This window comes from Dendropsophus ebraccatus, chromosome 11 (assembly GCF_027789765.1).
Source record: "Dendropsophus ebraccatus isolate aDenEbr1 chromosome 11, aDenEbr1.pat, whole genome shotgun sequence".
In the NCBI taxonomy this organism is placed as follows: domain Eukaryota; kingdom Metazoa; phylum Chordata; class Amphibia; order Anura; family Hylidae; genus Dendropsophus; species Dendropsophus ebraccatus.
Window position 1 is genome coordinate 87,474,541 of NC_091464.1, and position 19,415 is coordinate 87,493,955.

Sequence of the window (19,415 nt, forward strand, 5' to 3'; positions counted from 1 at the left end):
CCAGATGCCCCACTACTACTGCTGTTGTTTCAAAAGTGCCGGGATCAGGGTGCAACAGTTCCTGGTCTCGGTTGTCCGCAAAGAAGTGCTCATTCAGCCAATCACAGCAGGGGTATACCTCAGCCATGATCGTCTAAGCAGGGACTTATGTCAAGACTAAGAACAGGAGCTGCTGCACCATAGGACTGGGCACTAAACCTGGGCGAACTTCAAGCATGCGCGAGTTTATCCGAACCCTGGTGTGCAGCATTTGTTTAGCGGTGGCTGCAGAAGTTGGATGCAGTGCTAAGATTGTCTGGAAAACATGGATAAAGCCTATGGCCTATGGCTGTATCCATGTTTTTTATGGACTCCCTAGGGCAGCATCCAACTTCAGCATTCACCAGTAATCAAATACTGCACGCTTGAGTTCGGACAGGCTTGCGCATGCTTGAAGTTAGCTCAGCTCTACTGGGCACCAATGGAACAACAGCAGCAGGTTATTGGGGAAGGTGAGCACCGTTCCTGGACAACGCTTTAGGGTGCCTTCACACCTACCGGATCCGCAGCGGGTCTCACTTCTGCAGATTCGTAGCGAGAATCGCTGCGGATCCGGTACCATTCACCCCTATGATAGCACATACTCGCAGCGGGATTGACATCCTGCTGTGAATATGTGCTTTAACCCCCCCCCCCCCGCGGTCCGCAGCCCCCCCGCCGCCGCATCAGCCCATCCCTGGCGCATCCCCCCATCCCCGGCCGCATCCAGCAGCCCGCCGCCGCCCGCATCCCCCCATCCCAGGCCGCATCCCACATCCCCGGCCACATCCTGCAGCCCGCCGCCGAGAGCATACATTACCTGCTCGGCGGTGCGGCTGCAGTGAGGCTCCCGGCTCTGGTTCCACTCAGCTGATCTGAGCGGGATCGAAGCCGGCAGCCTCACTGCAGCTGCGTCGCCGAGCAGGTACTGTATGCTCTCGGCGGCGGGCTGCAGGATGCGGCCAGGGATGGGGGATGCAGCGGGGCTGCGGACAGCGGGGGGTTAAAGCACATATTCACAGCGGAATGTCAATCCCGCTGCGAGTATGTGCTATCATAGGGGTGAATTGATACTGGATCCGCAGCTGATCCGGTAGGTGTGAGGGCACCCTTAAAGTAAATCTGTCAGCTGCAAATCACGTTTCAAACTTCTGACACTGACACCTAGCTTTACTGCTGCCGGCTGGAATGCCCCACCGCTCCGCATCCCATCCCTGCTTGATTGACAGCTAGCCGGAAGCTGGGTCCTGTTACCAAATCTTACACCTGCACACCATTTGTATGTACAGCACAGTGAGGTCTGGAAGCAGAAATCATCTGATAATTATGCTGGAATGCCTCCTCGCTCCCCCTCCCAGCTTCCAACACTTCAGGGGCTCAGAAAGGGCTCTTTGACACTAAGCACCAAAACATAAAAGCATTTGTCTACTTTCTGGAAAGGATATATGTCCTTCCTCCATCTAACAGGGTCAGCAGGTTGGAACATGAATTTCAGATGAGACTCCCTTTAAGGAAATTTATCTATGTTGCCTATGGAACCAGGTCAAAATTTTAAATAAGAGAAGTGATGACGATGCAAGGCCTCTGTTCAGATCTTTTTTTCTTTCCTGATATTATACAGTATACTGTAGGAGTTATTGAACTGAACCGTTTTGTATAGGAAATCGTACCAGACTAGGCCTTCCTATAAAGTAAAAAACACACCGACCTGGTGTATGTCATAAGGGCACCGTCAGCATCCACTATGTACCTAAGGAGGACTGTATAGAAGACATGATATAAACAGAGCCTAACTTACAGTTCTGCATTAATGTAGGAAGAATGACATCAAACTACACAGTGCGAACAGGGCTATAGATTTTTTTTCTCCTCTAAATGTCTGTTAGCAGAAATGGGAGTTGCACTTTCCAAATCACATGGATAAATCGGTTATATTCTATTTACTTCCCTGTAACAGAACCGTAAAGGCCGGGATACAGTAATGTTGGCCACAACAGGGGTCACACAACCAGAAACGGTTCCCCCATAAGGCTACGGCTACACTACGTTTTTGCAGTCTTTTTTTCAATCCGTCTTTGCAAAAAAACGGATGGAAAACGGATGTGTATGTGTGACAGATCAAAACAGATGTTTTTTTTTTCTGGCGTACACAAAAATGTGTTTGGCCACATTTTTGTGTGTGCTAAAAGAAAACACATTTTTTATTTTTTTTTTTAGGCAAAAATGGATTAAAAAAAAAAAAAAAAAAAAAACACACACAGCAAAAATGTAGCATGAACCCAGCCTAACCCAAAAGTGTCAGTTATGGCAACCTAGCAGTTGCAAGAAATCAATCCGAGAGGAGTTTCTTGTAAGCGCTGGGTTGCAGCCATTAGTGAGTTTCCATTTACTTCCCTTAGGTGCAATGTTTCACCTTGTAGGCCCGGCCTTAGGCTGAGATCACACTGCAGAAAACAACTAAAAATTTTTACCTGTAGAAAAAAATTGTACCAATTCAGTAGCATTAGAAGCCAATCTATGATGGGGCATATGGGCATAATAAAGGGGGGCTCCTCTATAAGCAGCTCCCGTTGTAGTGACTCTATCTAGCTATGGTTACATTACATAGACAGTCATTCAATACTGCAGAGGAAACCCCATTTAGCAATGATAAAACACTTGGTAGGCATTGTGCTTTTATGCTGTAAAAAAAAAAAAAAGTTTAAAACCTGTAAAATGTTTCATTTTAAAGAAAACAATATAAAACTTTAATACTGGATCAAAATAGTTTTGACATTTTGGTCGAAGAAAACAGACGGTGTCCCACGCTGTTCCATCCGAGGTGCCATTTTACCATCTTACTTAGTGGCGATTCACAACGGCCATTCCAGTAACCCAGAATCTGCCAACCCACAGAGGGCCCATTGACTGGTGACACAACTCAGTAGTTGCCTCTTAGTTCTGTAAGTATAAAATACTGACGTCATAGGACGGTCACCAGTGCGAGGACACGTGTAAAGTTACCATTCACTGTTGTGTGATTCAGGAGATGACATCATGTGTGTCACTGTTGGGTCTCTGCCGCATTGCCAATGGCGGGAGTGGTTTTCCATAAAAATCTAAAGACATAAATAGACAAACGGCAAAACACAAGAAAGAATGGTCCGATTAGTGTTATAAGGTGCAAGCATCCCCACTGGTATAGGCAGCGCATGCAGATGCAGTATGAACCAGAGCTACATGGAAAAGGAATCCATGAGGGTTAGTCAGATGGATGGAAAATGTTACCAGGAAATCCTGGACAAGGCATCTTATGTACAGTTCACAGCAGATGTGTTGCAGGAATTTCATTGACTGTCCCATTCATCTAAATGGTGGATTTCTTTTTTTACAAGCAGATTGGAATGTGCTAGGTTAAAGGGAATCTGTCACTAGGTTACTGCCTTAAAGAAGGGCAGCATAAACTAGTGGTATAACTGCTGAGCAGATCAGTGTATTACTTGTATAATTCTGTTCAGTTGTTCTCCTAATATGCAGGAGAATAGGATTCTTGCCACACCCCTCCCCCGCCCTCCAGCTGCTGATTGACAGGTGACTGCCTATACACAGCATAGATAGATAACTGCCAATCAGCAGCTGGTGGGAGTTTTCTGCTTCCCATGAATATCCAGGACTACTGGGCTCATGCACATAATGGAAAGGACTACTCCATTATGTAAACCTCTTTCATTTTCCATTTCCTCTTCTAGAATATTTAATATATTTATTATCCAACCTATTTATACAGGCCCCAACTAAGGGTCCATTTACACAGAAAGAATATCTGACAGATTATCTGCCAAAGATTTGAAGCCAAAGCCAGGAATGGATTTATAAAGAGGAAGAATCTCAGGCTTTCCTTTATGACCTGATCTCTGTTTATAGTCTGTTTCTGGCTTTGGCTTTAAATTTTTGGCAGATAATCTCTCTGTGTAAATGGCCCCTTAAACTGATGTGTAAGGTACTCAGTTACTCGCACCTTCTCTACACTACTGAGCGCGTAGCATCAGAATGCTACAGGGTGAGACAAATCTTTAATATTTGGGTTTTTCCATTTTACAGGGCATAAGTAAACATTCTGGATAACATGCTGCGTGTGATACTACCCTAACATCGTCAAGAATGCCATGCTTACTCTGACCATGGGGGTAACCAAGTGTAAGTAAATGAATATCACAAAACACAAAAGAGGCTGAAAACTGATTTATTAAAGGTGTAACAAACCATATAGAAAAATATAGGATTACTATAAAATTAGTTCTATATAATAGGAATATCAGTGCAATAGTCATCTTGTTGTATGGAATTATTTGGGATTTACCAGTCAGACTTCCTTATAAATAAGCCCTATATTTCCTTTTATGAGTTCTGGCAGACACCTAGACCCAGCCAGCAGGTCTCCATGCTCTAGTGACGTGTACTTCAGAGCAGTCCTAGGTCCTCTGCATCAGCCAGTGCCAACACACCCAATACCCAGAGCGGCGAGGAGTGGGTAGGGTCTAGGCTTTTCCTTATTTTCTCTTAGTGACTGTAAAGAGGATCTGTTGTCTGTGCAGAACTACATTACTCTCTCGGACAAGCGCCGCTACCCCCGGAAATGACGCTCCATCTTACAGCATATTTAAGTGGCACATGACAGTTTGTAGACACGCCCCCTGAGGAAGCGCCAAATGTGAAACGTACGTTGGGGAGACGCTGGCATGGGTGAGTGGTGATTTGATTACAGGCTTACAGGGTTTATGGTTCTTTTGGGTGCAAGTTAGGTGGATAGTCCCAATTGTGGGAAGCTTGTACTTAGTTTTATCCAATCCCCCTGTGTATAACCCATGTTTATACTGCACTGAGCACTTTCGGAGCAGTTGCCTGTTTGAGCCTATGCTACCCATCTCACTGTGTCAGTTTATCTGGATTGCCATAAAACATCATGTAATGTAGTTTTTTAATATTTTTGATTATGAGTTGTGTTATTGATAAATAAAGATTTCTTGTTATTATATTTGGTCCTTTTTTTTGTATATAAGGTGTTATTATGGACTAAAGTTTGATTAAATGGACATTTAGTTAGTATTATACTGAGAAAAGGTGGTGCATGTCCAGTGGAATTTAAGTGTATAATTAACCAGGATTGTGCTGTTCCCCATTATTCTTCCAGGAAATATTTGAATAGCTTGTCAATGGGGCGTGACCTTACACAGATAGGATTGAACTCTGCATAGCTACACCCAAGGATAAAAAAAAACGGGATGCTACAATGCAGAGATCTAATGAGAGATGCTTCAAGGGAATGTCAATATTCACTGAAATACAGACCTGAGTAAAGGCCCTATTACACCAAATGATTATCGTCCGTACTTGGCCCATTACCAGCAGCTCCATCCGATAATCTTTTGCAGTAATAGCGTCTGTTACAAGAGGGACCCCACCTATCACAAGAACAGGAATAAAACTGCTACAAAAACATGGCCACTTTCTCCCAGAGACAGCACCACTCTTGTCTCCAGTTCAGGTGCGGTTTGCAATTAAGCTCTATTCACTTCAATGGAACTGAATTACAAAACCTGCAACCAAACTGGAGACAAGAGTGGTGCTGTCTCTGAACAAAAGTAGCCATGTTTTTGTAGCAATGGATAACCCCTTTAAGGGTAGCTTCACACACACACCGTATTGCAGTGAATTTTCTGCTGCGATGCGCAGTAGATTTGATGTAAATAACTGAACACAGCATCAAATCTGCTGCGCATCAGTCATGTGTGTTAGCACCCTAAAGGCCTTAAGGCCCTATTCCAAGGGTCGTTTAGAGGAGCAATATCGTTCGTATTCGGCCGATATCGACCGCTACGAACGATATTCGTCCCGTGGAATAGAGTGCAACGATCAGCCGACATCGTTCATGTCGGCTGATCGTTGCAGTCGCTTGTTTTTCAACATGTTGAAAAACAAGCGACTGATATAGCAGGGATCTGCTGCCGTCGCTCAGTTGAATAGGAGCATCGGCAGCAGGCGCTGCTGTATCCTATGGGCTGCCCGGACGATCAGCGATCCCCCGGGCAGCTCCCTGCCGCCCCCTCCCGCACTCACCCGCTCGCTGCAGCCGCGTTGAATAGCGGCGGCAGTGAGCGGGGAACGAGGAGCAAACGAGCGCTAATAGCGCTCGTTTGCTCCTTCAAACGACTCGTGGAATAGGGGCATTAGGGCCCTATTCCACCGGACGATTATCGTTCAGATTATCGTTAAATCGTTCGAATCTGAACGATAATCATTCGGTTAAAATGCAGTTAACGATTAACGACCGAACGAGAAATCGTTGATCGCTTTATAAGACCTGGACCTATTTTTATCGTTGCTCGTTCGCAAATCGTTCGCATTGAATAAGACATCGTTCGGTCGTTCGCAATAGATACGAATAAATAGCGAAGAGAAACGATCGCAATTACGATCATAAGTAACGATTATCGTTCCATGGAAATGACTGAACGTTTTCAGGTCTTTCGCAATAGCGGTCGTTTGAGATCATTAATCGCTAACGATTATGCAAACGATAATCGTCCGGTGGAATAGGGCCCTTACCCTAGTGGGCTCAGCCCTTTTTGTAATTCAGTCATCCCTTGCATAAAGAAATACAGGAGTTTTATGGTCTCACTATGTCTAAGCAATAGAAGTGATAGAACTCTATGAGGCTTTTTGAGTGAGTTATTAGTCGACGGATTTTACCAATTCTTATGAGTTTCGGTACATGTTGTGTGCTTTCCCAACATGGATGCCTTATGACATGACCTTCTTGGGGATTCATGCGATTAGTATCTAACATACTGGTGAAGCAGAAAGAAATGTGAGGTACAGGAAACGGAGATGACAGATAGCTGTGCCTGTTAATAAAACCGCCACACGTGAAGAAAGCAATGTGTTAACAAGAGCGCCGTGTTATGGAGGATGGTGAGGGGTTTGCATGCGAAGAAACAGAAGATAAAGGCATTCTACAGTTACCATTATGAGGTGTTTCTCCAAGAGGCTCAAGTTTTGGAAGTCTAGTAACTTTTGGGGTTCCCCAGCCAACTACAGGAAAACAAACAGAATTTCACTTAATAGATATGAAGTTGCTAGTAAATGGCTCTGCGGAGGCTGTAAATGCATAAAACATGAGGTTAACTACAATATGGAAACAACCTACTATAAAAAAGACAAAAAACCTGTCAAAATCTTATAAAACTGATTAATAATTTACTCTTCAAATAATACATTTTACAGGTTAGAAAAAAACTATAAATACTGAACCCTAAAATACCTTGTCACAGGACTCCTGTGTCCAGTTTTAAATTAAGGTGGCCAGGCCTCCAAACCACTCTGTTACTACACAGGAGAGAGAATCGGCTGCCTGGACATATTATAAAAGTCAGCAATGGGAAAACCTCTTTACAGGGGTACACCGGTGAAAACTTTTTTCTTTTAAATTAACTGGTTTCAGAAAGTTATAAATATTTGTAATTTACATCTATTTAAATATTTTCAAGTCTTCCGATACTTATCAGCTGCTGCATGTCCTGCCGGAAGTGGTGCATTTTTTCCAGTGCTCTCTGCTGCCACCTCTCTCCATGTCAAGAACTGTCTAGAGCAGGAGAGGTTTTCTATTGGGATTTGCTACTGCTCTGGACAGTTCCTCACACGGACAGAGGTGGCAGCAGACAGCACTGTGTCAGACTGGAAAGAAAACACCATTTACGGCAGGACATACAGCAGCTGATAAGTATTGGAAGACTGGAGATTTTTTTAATAGAAATCTATATAACATTCTGAAAACAGTTGATTTGAATATTAAAAAAGAAGGTTTTCACTGGAGTGCCCCTTTAAATAGGTTATGGCACCCTTAAAAGGGTTAACCAGGATTACAAAAAGCACAGCTACTTTCTTGCAAAAAGCAGCACCATCCCTATTCTCAGGTTATGTGTGGTATTACATTTCAGCTCTATTACTTTTAATGCAACTGAGCTGCAAAACCGTATTCGAACTGAGGACAAGTGTGGTGCTATTTCTGGAAGAAAGTGGCCTAGTTTTTCTAAGCCTGGACAACCCCTCTAAAACTCAATTCCATCTCTACATAATAGGAGGAAAGTGTAAGATCGCAGGGGGCGAGACTGCCAAAACCCGTCTTTCCCATGATCTGAAGAAGAGGACTCCTAAGCTCCCAATGAGTATGCCCATTGCCATTCCACGGTCTATAAGAGCGCTATAGATTATTGAGATTGTACAAGCTCCCAGTGTTCAAACCCCTTGCAATCATTCCCAACTCCAACCCACAGGATAGGGGATACAGCTCATTGGTGGTACAACCCCTTTAACAAAATATTACATAGTAAAAATCTGCAATAATATTACACTGACAAACAGTATATACAATAATTGTGCATATAAAATACAAGTTCTCAACAGGCAACATTAAGAGCGGCTAAAAACGTCAAGATTTTATCGCAGTCTGATGTAGTTCGCGTTGTATGATCTAGTAGATGTGCGTTTTATTAAGCTCTGATAGAGACTGTCAGTGCCCAGGTGTTACAGCAAGGTAGATATAGAAGCCTTCTTTAGTATTGTCCACAATAAAACTAATAGTCTGTAATTTGCTCGGATATCCTTCCAGCAGGAGGCGCACTTCTTTACTCACCGGGTAACTGTGGCGGTGGTGTAGCTGGGCTCTTTAAATCAGACTCCTCTGCGCTTAAAGGTTCTATTTTATTTCTTCTCATTTTAAGCTTTTTCTTCTTTTTGCTTTGAGCTAATGAAAAAAAAAAAATCCAGAAGACAAATAGTTAATTTTAAACAAAGTATCATGTCATTTTTCATGTTATGTTCCAGGATGCCTGTTCATGATGTGTTGAGAGCTCTAGCAAACAGCTGATCAACAGGGTAGGAGTTGTCAGCACCCCATCGTTCTGATATCCTATCCTAGGAAAACTCCTTTAAATTTAAAGGGGTTTTCCGGCATTTTAAAACTTTTTATATCTTGCTGCCCTTATAAAAAATTATAATAAACATCTTATGCTTATCTCTCCATACCCCCCCCCCCCCTTAAATGCACATCCTCTGCTGACTCTGTCCCAATCTACATAGCAAAGCAGACAGAAAAAAAAAAATAAAAGTACCCGATTCCCTCCGTTCAGAGGGATCTACACTTGAATCATCCTGCTCCAACTTCTGGGCCAAAGCATCTTTGTATGATTCTAATAACTGTCCATCCTGAGACGTCCGGCCGCTCTCATTCCCATCACTTCCAGAATCCATCTCTTCTTCCGCGTTAGGCTCCAGGGCAATGTCTATACCATTCTGGCCATTCACCATTTTTTGACGCTTTTTCTCCTTTTCCTTTCGGATTTTTTCTTCATTCTGTTAACAAAAATAAGAGGGGAAAAAAAGGGAAATTTATTGTCAACTTGCAGAGTAACATTGGTCATAAAGTAAAGAAGTTTGGTCAAACGGGCGTGTATTGTTTGTGCAGCTGTCTCTTATATAATATAATGCTGTGATATACAGATAGATACAGCTTCTTCTCCGCGCATCCCTGGAGTTCAGCTAGACAGGTGTTCTCTATGGAAGTTATTAGGAGACGGCTATAAAGCTGTCATCTGCCAACTTTCTATGAATGGACGGTTTGTGAAGAAGATTTCAGAATGATAAAAACCAGATCAAAGTCCAATACAATAGGATATAAAGATAAGACACAGTAAATACAGCGCTGTGTAATACTATGTATACCTCAATGATAACGGTCGATATCGGCTGGAATGGATTGACCATAGGGACAGATGTGTCTTCATCGACCAGTTGTCGTCCCTCTCGCTCGGCTTCTTCCCTCTCCCTTTCTTCTCTATAGGTAGCAGAATTAAAGATAAATTTAGCTTGAACACATATAATTGCTGGATTTACCATCACGGAAACTCAACCATAGACAAGTTAGAACAACTTTAACAAGATTAAATAAATTTATTAGATTCGGGTTTGGCAAATCTTTCTGAACAATCCTTAAAGGGGTACTCAAGTGTTTTTTTGGTTTTTTTTTTCAAATCAACTGGCAGTAAGTCAAAAAGTTCTACAGGGTTGTGATTTACTTCTATTTAAAAATCTCAAGTCTTCCAGTACTTATCAGCTGCTGTATGTCCTACAGGAAGTGGGGTATTTTTTGCAGTGCAGACACAGTGTTCTCTGCTGCCACATCTGTCTGTGACAGGAAATGTCCAGAGCAGGAGAGGTTTTCTATGGGGATTTGCTACTGCTCTGGACAGTTCTTGACATGGACAGAGGTGGCAGCAGAGAGCACTGTGTCAGACTGGAGAGAATACATCACTTCCTGCAGGACATACAACAGCTGATAAGTACTGGAAGATTTGGTATTTTTAAATAGAAGTAAATTACAAATCTATATAAAACTTTTTGACACCAGTTGATCTGAAATAAATAAATATTATTACCAGAGCTTCCCCAGGTACCTTCCCCTCTCCTGGTTTGCCTCCACTCCCCCTGTATAATTTTTATTTTTTTGCCATATCATCTCTGACAGACATAAGGAGCTTGTTTTACTCGCTTTCCTGTTTTCTTTTTGTGATTGAAAACTTTAGTAAAAGTTCAATATAAAAAATATATATATTACCGGAGTCCCCCTTTAACTCTGTAGCAGATCGAATGTTGTTTGTATGGTAGAGAGTATGCAGATGTAGCCAAACAATACAGCGAAGCTGAATCATCATTTGACGTGACTTATGGTCAGTGTTTTGATACGTCCCGGTAAACATAGTGACACAGCCCATGACTCACTCCCAGGTAAACTAGTATAGGATGAGCCAAATAAATCCAACACTGCTAATTCCCTCCGCAACCTCCCCACAGGTATGAATGACGGCTGTAGCCTTCAGGCATCAAAAATATCTACTGCTAAAGATAGTTCTGCAATAAAACAAAACAAAAACACAGACGTATATGGGCTGCTAAAAATAAGGGGTCTATCAATATCTAGATGCTCTATAGCCATGGCAGACCCCCAAGGTCTTGAGAACGGGACACCTGAAGCTCCATTCACCCATTAGGGAAGTGCTAAAGATAGTCAAGCTTTGCTCTTGGTAACTTTTAGCAATTAACTACCAGTGCTGCACCATTTAGTGCGGGTGTTATTTGTGAGACTGCCAGGGAGGGAGGGGTGGGCAGAGGTCAAATCATACATAATCAGATATTTATGCCCATTGAAGGGGTTGTCCACTAAAAATATTTTTCTTTCAAATTAACTGATATCATTAAGTTATATAGATTTGTAATTTACTTCTATTAAAAAATCCCAAGTCTTCTCAGACTTATTAGCTGCTGTATGTCCTGCAGGAAATGTTGTTTTATTGTTGCTCTCTGCTGACATCTCTCGGTTTTCTCTGAATCCCCATAAAAACCCTCTCCTGCTCTGGACAGTTCCTGTCTTGGCCAGAGATGTCAGCAGAGAGCACTGTGAAATAAAATATTTCTTGCATGACATACAGCAGCTAATAAGTATGGGAAGATTTGAGATTTTTTAACAGAAGTAAATTACAAATCTATATAACTTTCTGACACCAGTTGATATGAAAGAAAAAGATTTTCGCTGGACAACCCCTTTAAGTGGATCAGGAATAAGGATGTCCATGGTGGCAAACCTCTTTTAAGATCAGGGCCCATTGGGCTTGTGTGGAAGGTAGATCTAGAGTTCACTGTTATGTTGGGCTACCAATGTCTCGGTATTTGAGGGGTTAAACAGCCAGAACCTAAGAGTTTTGTTAGTACGTTACAGCTGATACATATCCCACAAAAATGTGCTGTGCAGACCCCCATGTATATTACAATGTGTTCTGTATACCTCAATGTATACATCAGACATGATCAGCAGTTTATGGCGAGGCCGTATTATCACAGTATGGGGTAAGTTACCGTTCCTCGCGCAGCCTCTTGACTCGCTCGGCTATTTTCTGCTTATCTTGTTCCTCCTGGGCTCGCTGCTCTGCCGTCTCTTTCTGGACACGATCATGAAGTGCTTCGAAATCTTTTGCTATGACCTCTAGCAGCCAGTTAAGACCTTTCCTTATATGCGAGTCAATTTTTTTCCCATAGCCGAGAACTGCTGAACACGGCTCCTAAACATCAAGAAAAAAAGAGAAAATAAAAAATAGAGTGCAAGTATAACCAAAAGAACATATACAGTTATAATATCTGTATAATATCTTCAAAATTGTAACTTGGTGTAAGAGCATTGCTTTGGTGTAAGAGCTCCTTGTCTGCATAGCGGGGTCTACAGCACTGTACTCTGACCCAGGAAGTCTCCCTCACCTTCCAAATCATAGCAGATCCACTTCAGGCTGGGGCTTACATCAGGGGACATGGCTATGGAGGTAATCTCTTCATAGCTGTAACCCCTCTCTCCCTGTACAGAGAGTGCTGCTATACTGTACCCACATCTGCCCTGCTCATTCCTTCATGCTCCCTGCAGTCTCTGCCAGTCCTTGTGTTTCCCATCCTCTCCACTCCAGCTATTATGTGCCTGCACTTACAATCAGCCATACACACTGCTGCTATATTGTGCCTGCACTTACACTCAGCTATACACACTGCTATGCGCCTGCATTTACACTCAGCTATACACACTGCTGCTATATTATGCCTGCACTCACACAGCTATACACACTGCTGCTATAATCTGCCTGCACTTACTCTCAGCCATTCACACTGCTGTATATAAAGTTTCTGTCACTGTCCTCCTGCACAGCTCTGATTCTCACTTCCTGATTGGTCCATGCTGAACACACACCCTTCCATATTGCAGTCATGTGACCACTCAGACCTCTGACAGCAGCCCTGCTTATTTATTCTAGCCTGTTGTACTACCCTACTGCATTATGGGGATCTACAGCTCCATTCTGTATCTACAAACTGCTGCTGTGCTATCAGGTTTATGCAGTTACTATACACTATACTCCACATGCTGATTGCTATACTGTACAGTAACTTATATATCACATATCCAGCTGTTTCTCATTGTTTCATTTGTTTTACCTGTTATTCAGAATATAAAATCATTATTTTTGGGGTGTGAAACCAATTGTCTGCATATCAATGATTTCTAATGGGAAAATGTGCTTTGGTTTAAGAGTGGATTTGGTTACAAGCACGGTCCCGGAATGAATTATGCTCGTAATCCAAGGCACCTCTGTATATATTTATTTATATACACACTATAGATAGATATGAGGGGTCACACAATCTATATAAACCTCAGTACACAACACTATAATATACAAAGTGAAATACTACTCACGATCTGACATAAGCACTTGTTGTCATTCACCAATTTCTCCAGAGACAGAAACTCTATGATATCGGCTTCGGCCATCGCACCCTCCCGATCCTGTTTATTTGCCAAACTATAGGTTAAAATACAAAAAAAATAGAAATCCCCTGTTGGTTATTGATATTCCAGACCTTGTATATTATCACTATTCTAAGCTCAGAGATCCAATAAATAAACTGGAAAACTTTGCAGTAACAACTGGTGAACTCCGGAAAAAATGCTATGCAACAAAATCATTACAGTACCAGCAGAATTCATTCTTAGTACCATTAAAGAGAATGGATCAGTTCGCTTAGTGTATTTTTATTTTGCACTACTTGGTTGGCGCAGAGATTCCCCACCCTCCACCCCCCCCATCAGAGCTGGCTTCTTCATGTGCACTTCGGCCTGTGCTCCCCTAGTGAAACAATACCCCCCCTCGAGATGCAGCCAGACTTGATACTAACGGAGGCGCCTCACTTATCATTACTAATGTTCAGCCATGCCAATTGTTCACATGCATGGGGAGACCGGACGGGATACTGTAGTGGTCAGTCCAATTAACAGTTCCTGACATGGACAGAGGTGGCAGCAGAGAGCACAGTGTCAGACTGAAAAGATTACACCACTTCATGCAGAGCATACAACAGCTGATAAGTACTGGAAGACTTGAGATTTAATAAATTACAAATCTTTATAACTTTCTGACATCAATTAATTTGCAATAAATGTTTGTTGCCGGAGTACCCTTTAAAAAGTAATTGGTCCTGTGTATAATGTGTCTTTACTAGAAGTAAATTACAAATCTCTGACACTTTTTGGTAACAGTTGATTTGAACGATTTTTTTTTTTTGTGAACAACCCCTTTAAGGCTTGTATGATCAGCTGTCCATACAATTCAGACAAACCGAGGATAAATAAAACATGATGTCATCAGCCGCCATTCATACAAGCTTCAGATTAGAATCCTTTGTTTGCAGTGGTGAAGTAGGGGAGTCTAAACTATTAGGACTGAGTAATGGGCTGTTCCTCTTGGTAATGGGGTAATAGTTATCCCACGAGGCCGATATGTAAAACCTGGAGTATGTAATGGGATTACAATGTATAGAGAGCACACACCGGGGACATAAACATCAGCTCAGACAACAAGGCGTGATACAAAACAACGCAACGACACAATGACAACAAACACATGACACGGCACAACACGTCCATTGTTTCTTCACTTATATATGAAAGAGAATGAAACTCTCCTCATTCCTGAGGCTTCATTCACATGTAAGCAGCCCGGTCACCGTCTTCACACACTCACAATGGGAACAGCGCTCTAGTCTAGTATCAGGCAGCCCTGAAACATCTACATAGAGCAACGTATAATATATAATCCAGGCTTCCATTAGTATAATGTATGGTTGTGCTGCCTTGACCATGGCGGATATGTGATCTATTCCTCATGTTACAGGAGAGGGCAGGATACACAGAGGGAACGTCACCCACGCTCTGTTGGCTTTGCTGACAAATACCTGATAACAAATGATTATGGCTTAAAATAGAGAACATTACTAATACTGGAGGCATTGGCTGCTCGCTGGTGCCCTGCCAGGCAGTACATAGCCCTTCCGGGTATAGGGCAGCCTCTTCATGCCAATTATGGGACAGGTTAGCTTTATTCTTGGGGAGCAGTTTTTTTTTCTTCTTTTTATTGCTTGGCTTCTTGATCAACAAGGGTGTTAGGACTTGGACACCTATCATAATAACAAGCCACCAATACTTCAATATAAAGACAGAATACCAAATGTTTTAAATATAGGATACACAATTAAGGGTCAGTTCACACCAATGAATCGGCACCGAAATTCTGAGCAGAATCCCCGTCGTAGACTCTGTTCGGAATTCTACCTGCCTCAGCACCTCAATGTAAGGTATAGGGCGCCTCCGTGGCTCTCCATTCAAAGAGCTGATATGTCATTTCTTAGAGTGGAGGCGCCCTATACCTTACATTGAGGCGCTGGGCAGGAAGAATTCAGAGCGGAGTCCACGATGGGGATTCTGCTCGGAATTTCGGCACTGATTCCTCAGTGTGAACTGACCCTTAATCATCTATATCATAAAAATCAAAGTCTGTCTGTCTGTCTGTCCTTCTGTCTGTCTGTCTGTCTGTCTGTCCTTCTGTCTGTCTGTCTGTCTGTCCTCTATAGACTTCCAAACGCCTGAACCGTTTGACCCCAAATTTGGCCCACAGATACATTGGGTGCTCGGGAAGGTTATTGCGAAGGTCCCGTCCCCGCCAGATGTACAGGAGGGGAGGGGGAGGGGAAATAGAGGCGCCTCATAGAGATGAATGGGAAAATCTCCTCACTGCAAACACAGGTGATATAATTAGCTGCAGCAGAGACGGCAGTTGGAGCCTTAGCAACCAATAGGATTACTGCTTTCATTTTCACAGGGAGCAATGGTTGCTAGGAAAGCTGCCTCACAACATCCACAGTAATAACTGGTAGACCCCCTACTCCATCTATACAGTACATGTATACAGGGCCCCCTACTCCATCTATACAGTATATGTATATACAGGGCCCCCTACTCCATCTATACAGTACATGTATATACAGGACCCCCTACTCCATCCATACAGTACATGTATATACAGGGCCCCCTACTCCATCTATACAGTACATGTATACAGGACCCCCTACTCCATCCATACAGTACATGTATATACAGGGCCCCCTACTCCATCTATACAGTACATGTATACAGGACCCCCTACTCCATCTATACAGTACATGTATATACAGGACCCCCTACTCCATCTATACAGTACATGTACATACAGGACCCCCTACTCCATCTATACAGTACATTTATACAGGGCCCCCTACTCCATCTATACACTACATGTATATACAGGGCCCCCTACTCCATCCATACAGTACATGTATATACAGGGCCCCCTACTCCATCTATACAGTACATGTATACAGGACCCCCTACTCCATCTATACAGTACATGTATATACAGGACCCCCTACTCCATCTATACAAAACATGTATATACAGGACCCCCTACTCCATCTATACAAAACATGTATATACAGGACCCCCTACTCCATCTATACAGGACATGTATATACAGGACCCCCTACTCCATCCATACAGTACATGTATATACAGGACCCCCTACTCCATCTATACAGTACATGTATACAGGACCCCCTACTCCATCTATACAGTACATGTTTATACAGGGCCCCCTACTCCATCTATACAGTACATGTATATACAGGACCCCCTACTCCATCTATACAGTACATGTATATACAGGACCCCCTACTCCATCTATACAGTACATGTATATACAGGACCCCCTACTCCATCTATACAGTACATGTATATACAGGACCCCCTACTCCATCTATACAGGACATGTATATACAGGGCCCCCTACTCCATCTATACAGTACATGTATATACAGGACCCCCTACTCCATCTATACAGTACATGTATATACAGGGCCCCCTACTCCATCTATACAGTACATGTATATACAGGACCCCCTACTCCATCTATACAGTACATGTATATACAGGACCCCCTACTCCATCTATACAGTACATGTATATACAGTACCCCCTTCTCCATCTATACAGTACATGTATATACAGTACCCCCTACTCCATCTATACAGTACATGTATATACAGGACCCCCTACTCCATCTATACAGTACATGTATATACAGGACCCCCTACTCCATCTATACAGTACATGTATATACAGGACCCCCTACTCCATCCATACAGTACATGTATATACAGGAGCCCCTACTCCATCTATACAGTACATGTATATACAGGACCCCCTACTCCATCTATACAGTACATGTATATACAGGGCACAACAGGTATACCAAACTGTGACTGGGTAACACTGCTACACCAGACCTGACCAATACCGCCATACTGTGACTGGATAACACTGTCATACCAGACCTGACCAATACTGCCATACTGTGACTGGATAACACTGTCATACCAGACCTGACCAATACTGCCATACTGTGACTGGATAACACTGCCAGACCTGACCAATACCGCCATACTGTGACTGGATAACACTGTCATACCAGACCTGACCAATACCGCCATACTGTGACTGGATAACACCTCCATACCAGACCTGACCAATACCGCCATACTGTGACTGGATAACACCTCCATACCAGACCTGACCAATACCGCCATACTGTGACTGGGTAACACCGCCACACCAGACCTGACCAATACCACCATACTGTGACTGGATAACACTGCCACACCAGACCTGACCAATACCACCATACCGTGACTGGATAACACCGCCACACCAGACCTGACCAATACCGCCATACTGTGACTGGATAACACCCCCATACCAGACATGACCAATACCGACACACTGTGACTGAATAACACTGCCATACGGGTAAATACAACCCTGTAGGTATACAGGACACTACAGGTATACAGGACCCCAAAACTATACACTACAAGTGCACGGGACCTCCACAAAACTATATACTACAGGTATACAGGACCCCAAACTTTACACTACAGGTATACAGGACCTCCACCAACTATATACTACAGGTATACAGGACCCCAAACTATACACTACAGGTATACAGGACCCCAAAACTATACACTACAGGTATACAGGAACTCCACCAACTATTTACTACAGGTATATAGGACCCCAAACTATACACTACAGGTATACAGGACCTCAAAACCATACACTACAGGTATACAGGACCTACACCAACTCTATAATACAGGTATACAGCACCTTCACCAACTATATACTACAAGTGTACAGGACCCCAAATATACTACAGGTATACAGGAACTCCACCAGCTATATACTACAGGTATATAGGACCCCAAACTATACACTACAGGTATACAGGACCTCCACCAACTCTATACTATAGTTATACAGGACCCTCAAACTATTTACTACAGGTATACAGGACCCCCGAACTATATACTACAGGTATACAAGACCTCCACCAATTATACACTACAGGTATACAGGACCCTCAAACTATAAACTACAGGTATACAAGACCTCCACCAACTATACATTACAGGTATACAGCACCAACTATATACTACAGGTATACAGGACCCCCAAACTATACAGTACAGGTATACAGGACCTTCACCAACTGTACACTGCAGGTATACAGGACCTCCCTCAACTATACACTATAGGTATACAGCCCCCCCAACTATGCACTACAGATATGCGAGACCCCTAAAAACTATACATTGTGGGTATACAGAACCCCTCCAACTATGCACTACAGGTATACACTAATTCCACTGATTAACTCAGATGAAACAATACCTTTAGCTTGGCCTCCTGGGCACCTTAGAACAAATCTAATTAACACACTGACACTTTATACCCGGGCAGCGCCGGGTACATTTTCTAGTGTATCCTATATTTAGAAGGTTTGGTATTCTGTCTTTATATTGTATTCTTGGATTGTAGTATTGGTACCCTGTTATTATGATAGGTGTCCAGGTCCTAGCACCCTTGTTGATCAAGAAGCCAAGCAATAAAAAGAAGAAGAAAAAACTGTTCCTCAAGAATAAAGATAACCTGTCCCATAAAGAGTCCGCGACGGGGATTCCGCTCAGAATTTCAGTGCCGATTCCTCAGTGTGAACTGACCCTGATGCTGATACATGAGAGGGGGTAAGGTCTTTATGCTTTCCCTTTATTTTACTTTTTTGGTCAGTGTCTTTTTTTTTTTTTTTCCTTTTTTTTTTCTTTTTATTCAATCCATGTGCTGGTTTACATCTATGTCTCATAACACTTTGTGCCTGAGCTCCGGCCTTGTCTTTGGGACATTTTTAGGATACCGACGTAGGCGCTGATCCTTATGCCAAGGCTGAACATGATGTACTGAGAACACAGGAAGACTTTTTTTGTGTTGGGTTTTGGCTGGGTTTGCCGGCCAAACAGATATACTCTAACTTAGGGTACATTCACACAAATTATATCCGCAG

The 19,415-nt window shown here is 42.9% G+C and overlaps 2 protein-coding genes across 5 annotated transcripts in view; one reads left to right on the forward strand and one right to left on the reverse strand.

Annotated features, from left to right (window-relative positions):
* STX19 (syntaxin 19) overlaps positions 1-19,415 on the forward strand; it is a 184,068-nt gene that overhangs the window by 150,185 nt on the left and 14,468 nt on the right. Inside the window, exons 1-2 of one of the 4 annotated variants that reach the window (XM_069944567.1) lie at positions 15,811-15,844; positions 18,921-19,101. The gene's annotated coding sequence lies outside the window, so the exon portion shown is untranslated. Of the gene's footprint in view, positions 1-15,810; positions 15,855-18,920; positions 19,102-19,415 lie in introns of those variants that run through there. The other 3 variants (XM_069944570.1, XM_069944566.1, XM_069944569.1) reach the window with 3 other exon arrangements.
* Positions 2,260-19,415, reverse strand: part of ARL13B (ARF like GTPase 13B) — a 43,140-nt gene continuing 25,984 nt past the window's right edge. The window contains exons 5-11 of the mRNA XM_069944564.1: positions 13,346-13,451; positions 11,965-12,167; positions 9,778-9,889; positions 9,168-9,408; positions 8,690-8,800; positions 7,021-7,089; positions 2,260-3,116 (exon numbers count right to left, since the gene is read on the reverse strand). Coding sequence (XP_069800665.1) covers positions 3,040-3,116; positions 7,021-7,089; positions 8,690-8,800; positions 9,168-9,408; positions 9,778-9,889; positions 11,965-12,167; positions 13,346-13,451 — 919 coding nt within the window. The 3' untranslated portion in view covers positions 2,260-3,039. The remainder of the gene's footprint in view (positions 3,117-7,020; positions 7,090-8,689; positions 8,801-9,167; positions 9,409-9,777; positions 9,890-11,964; positions 12,168-13,345; positions 13,452-19,415) is intronic.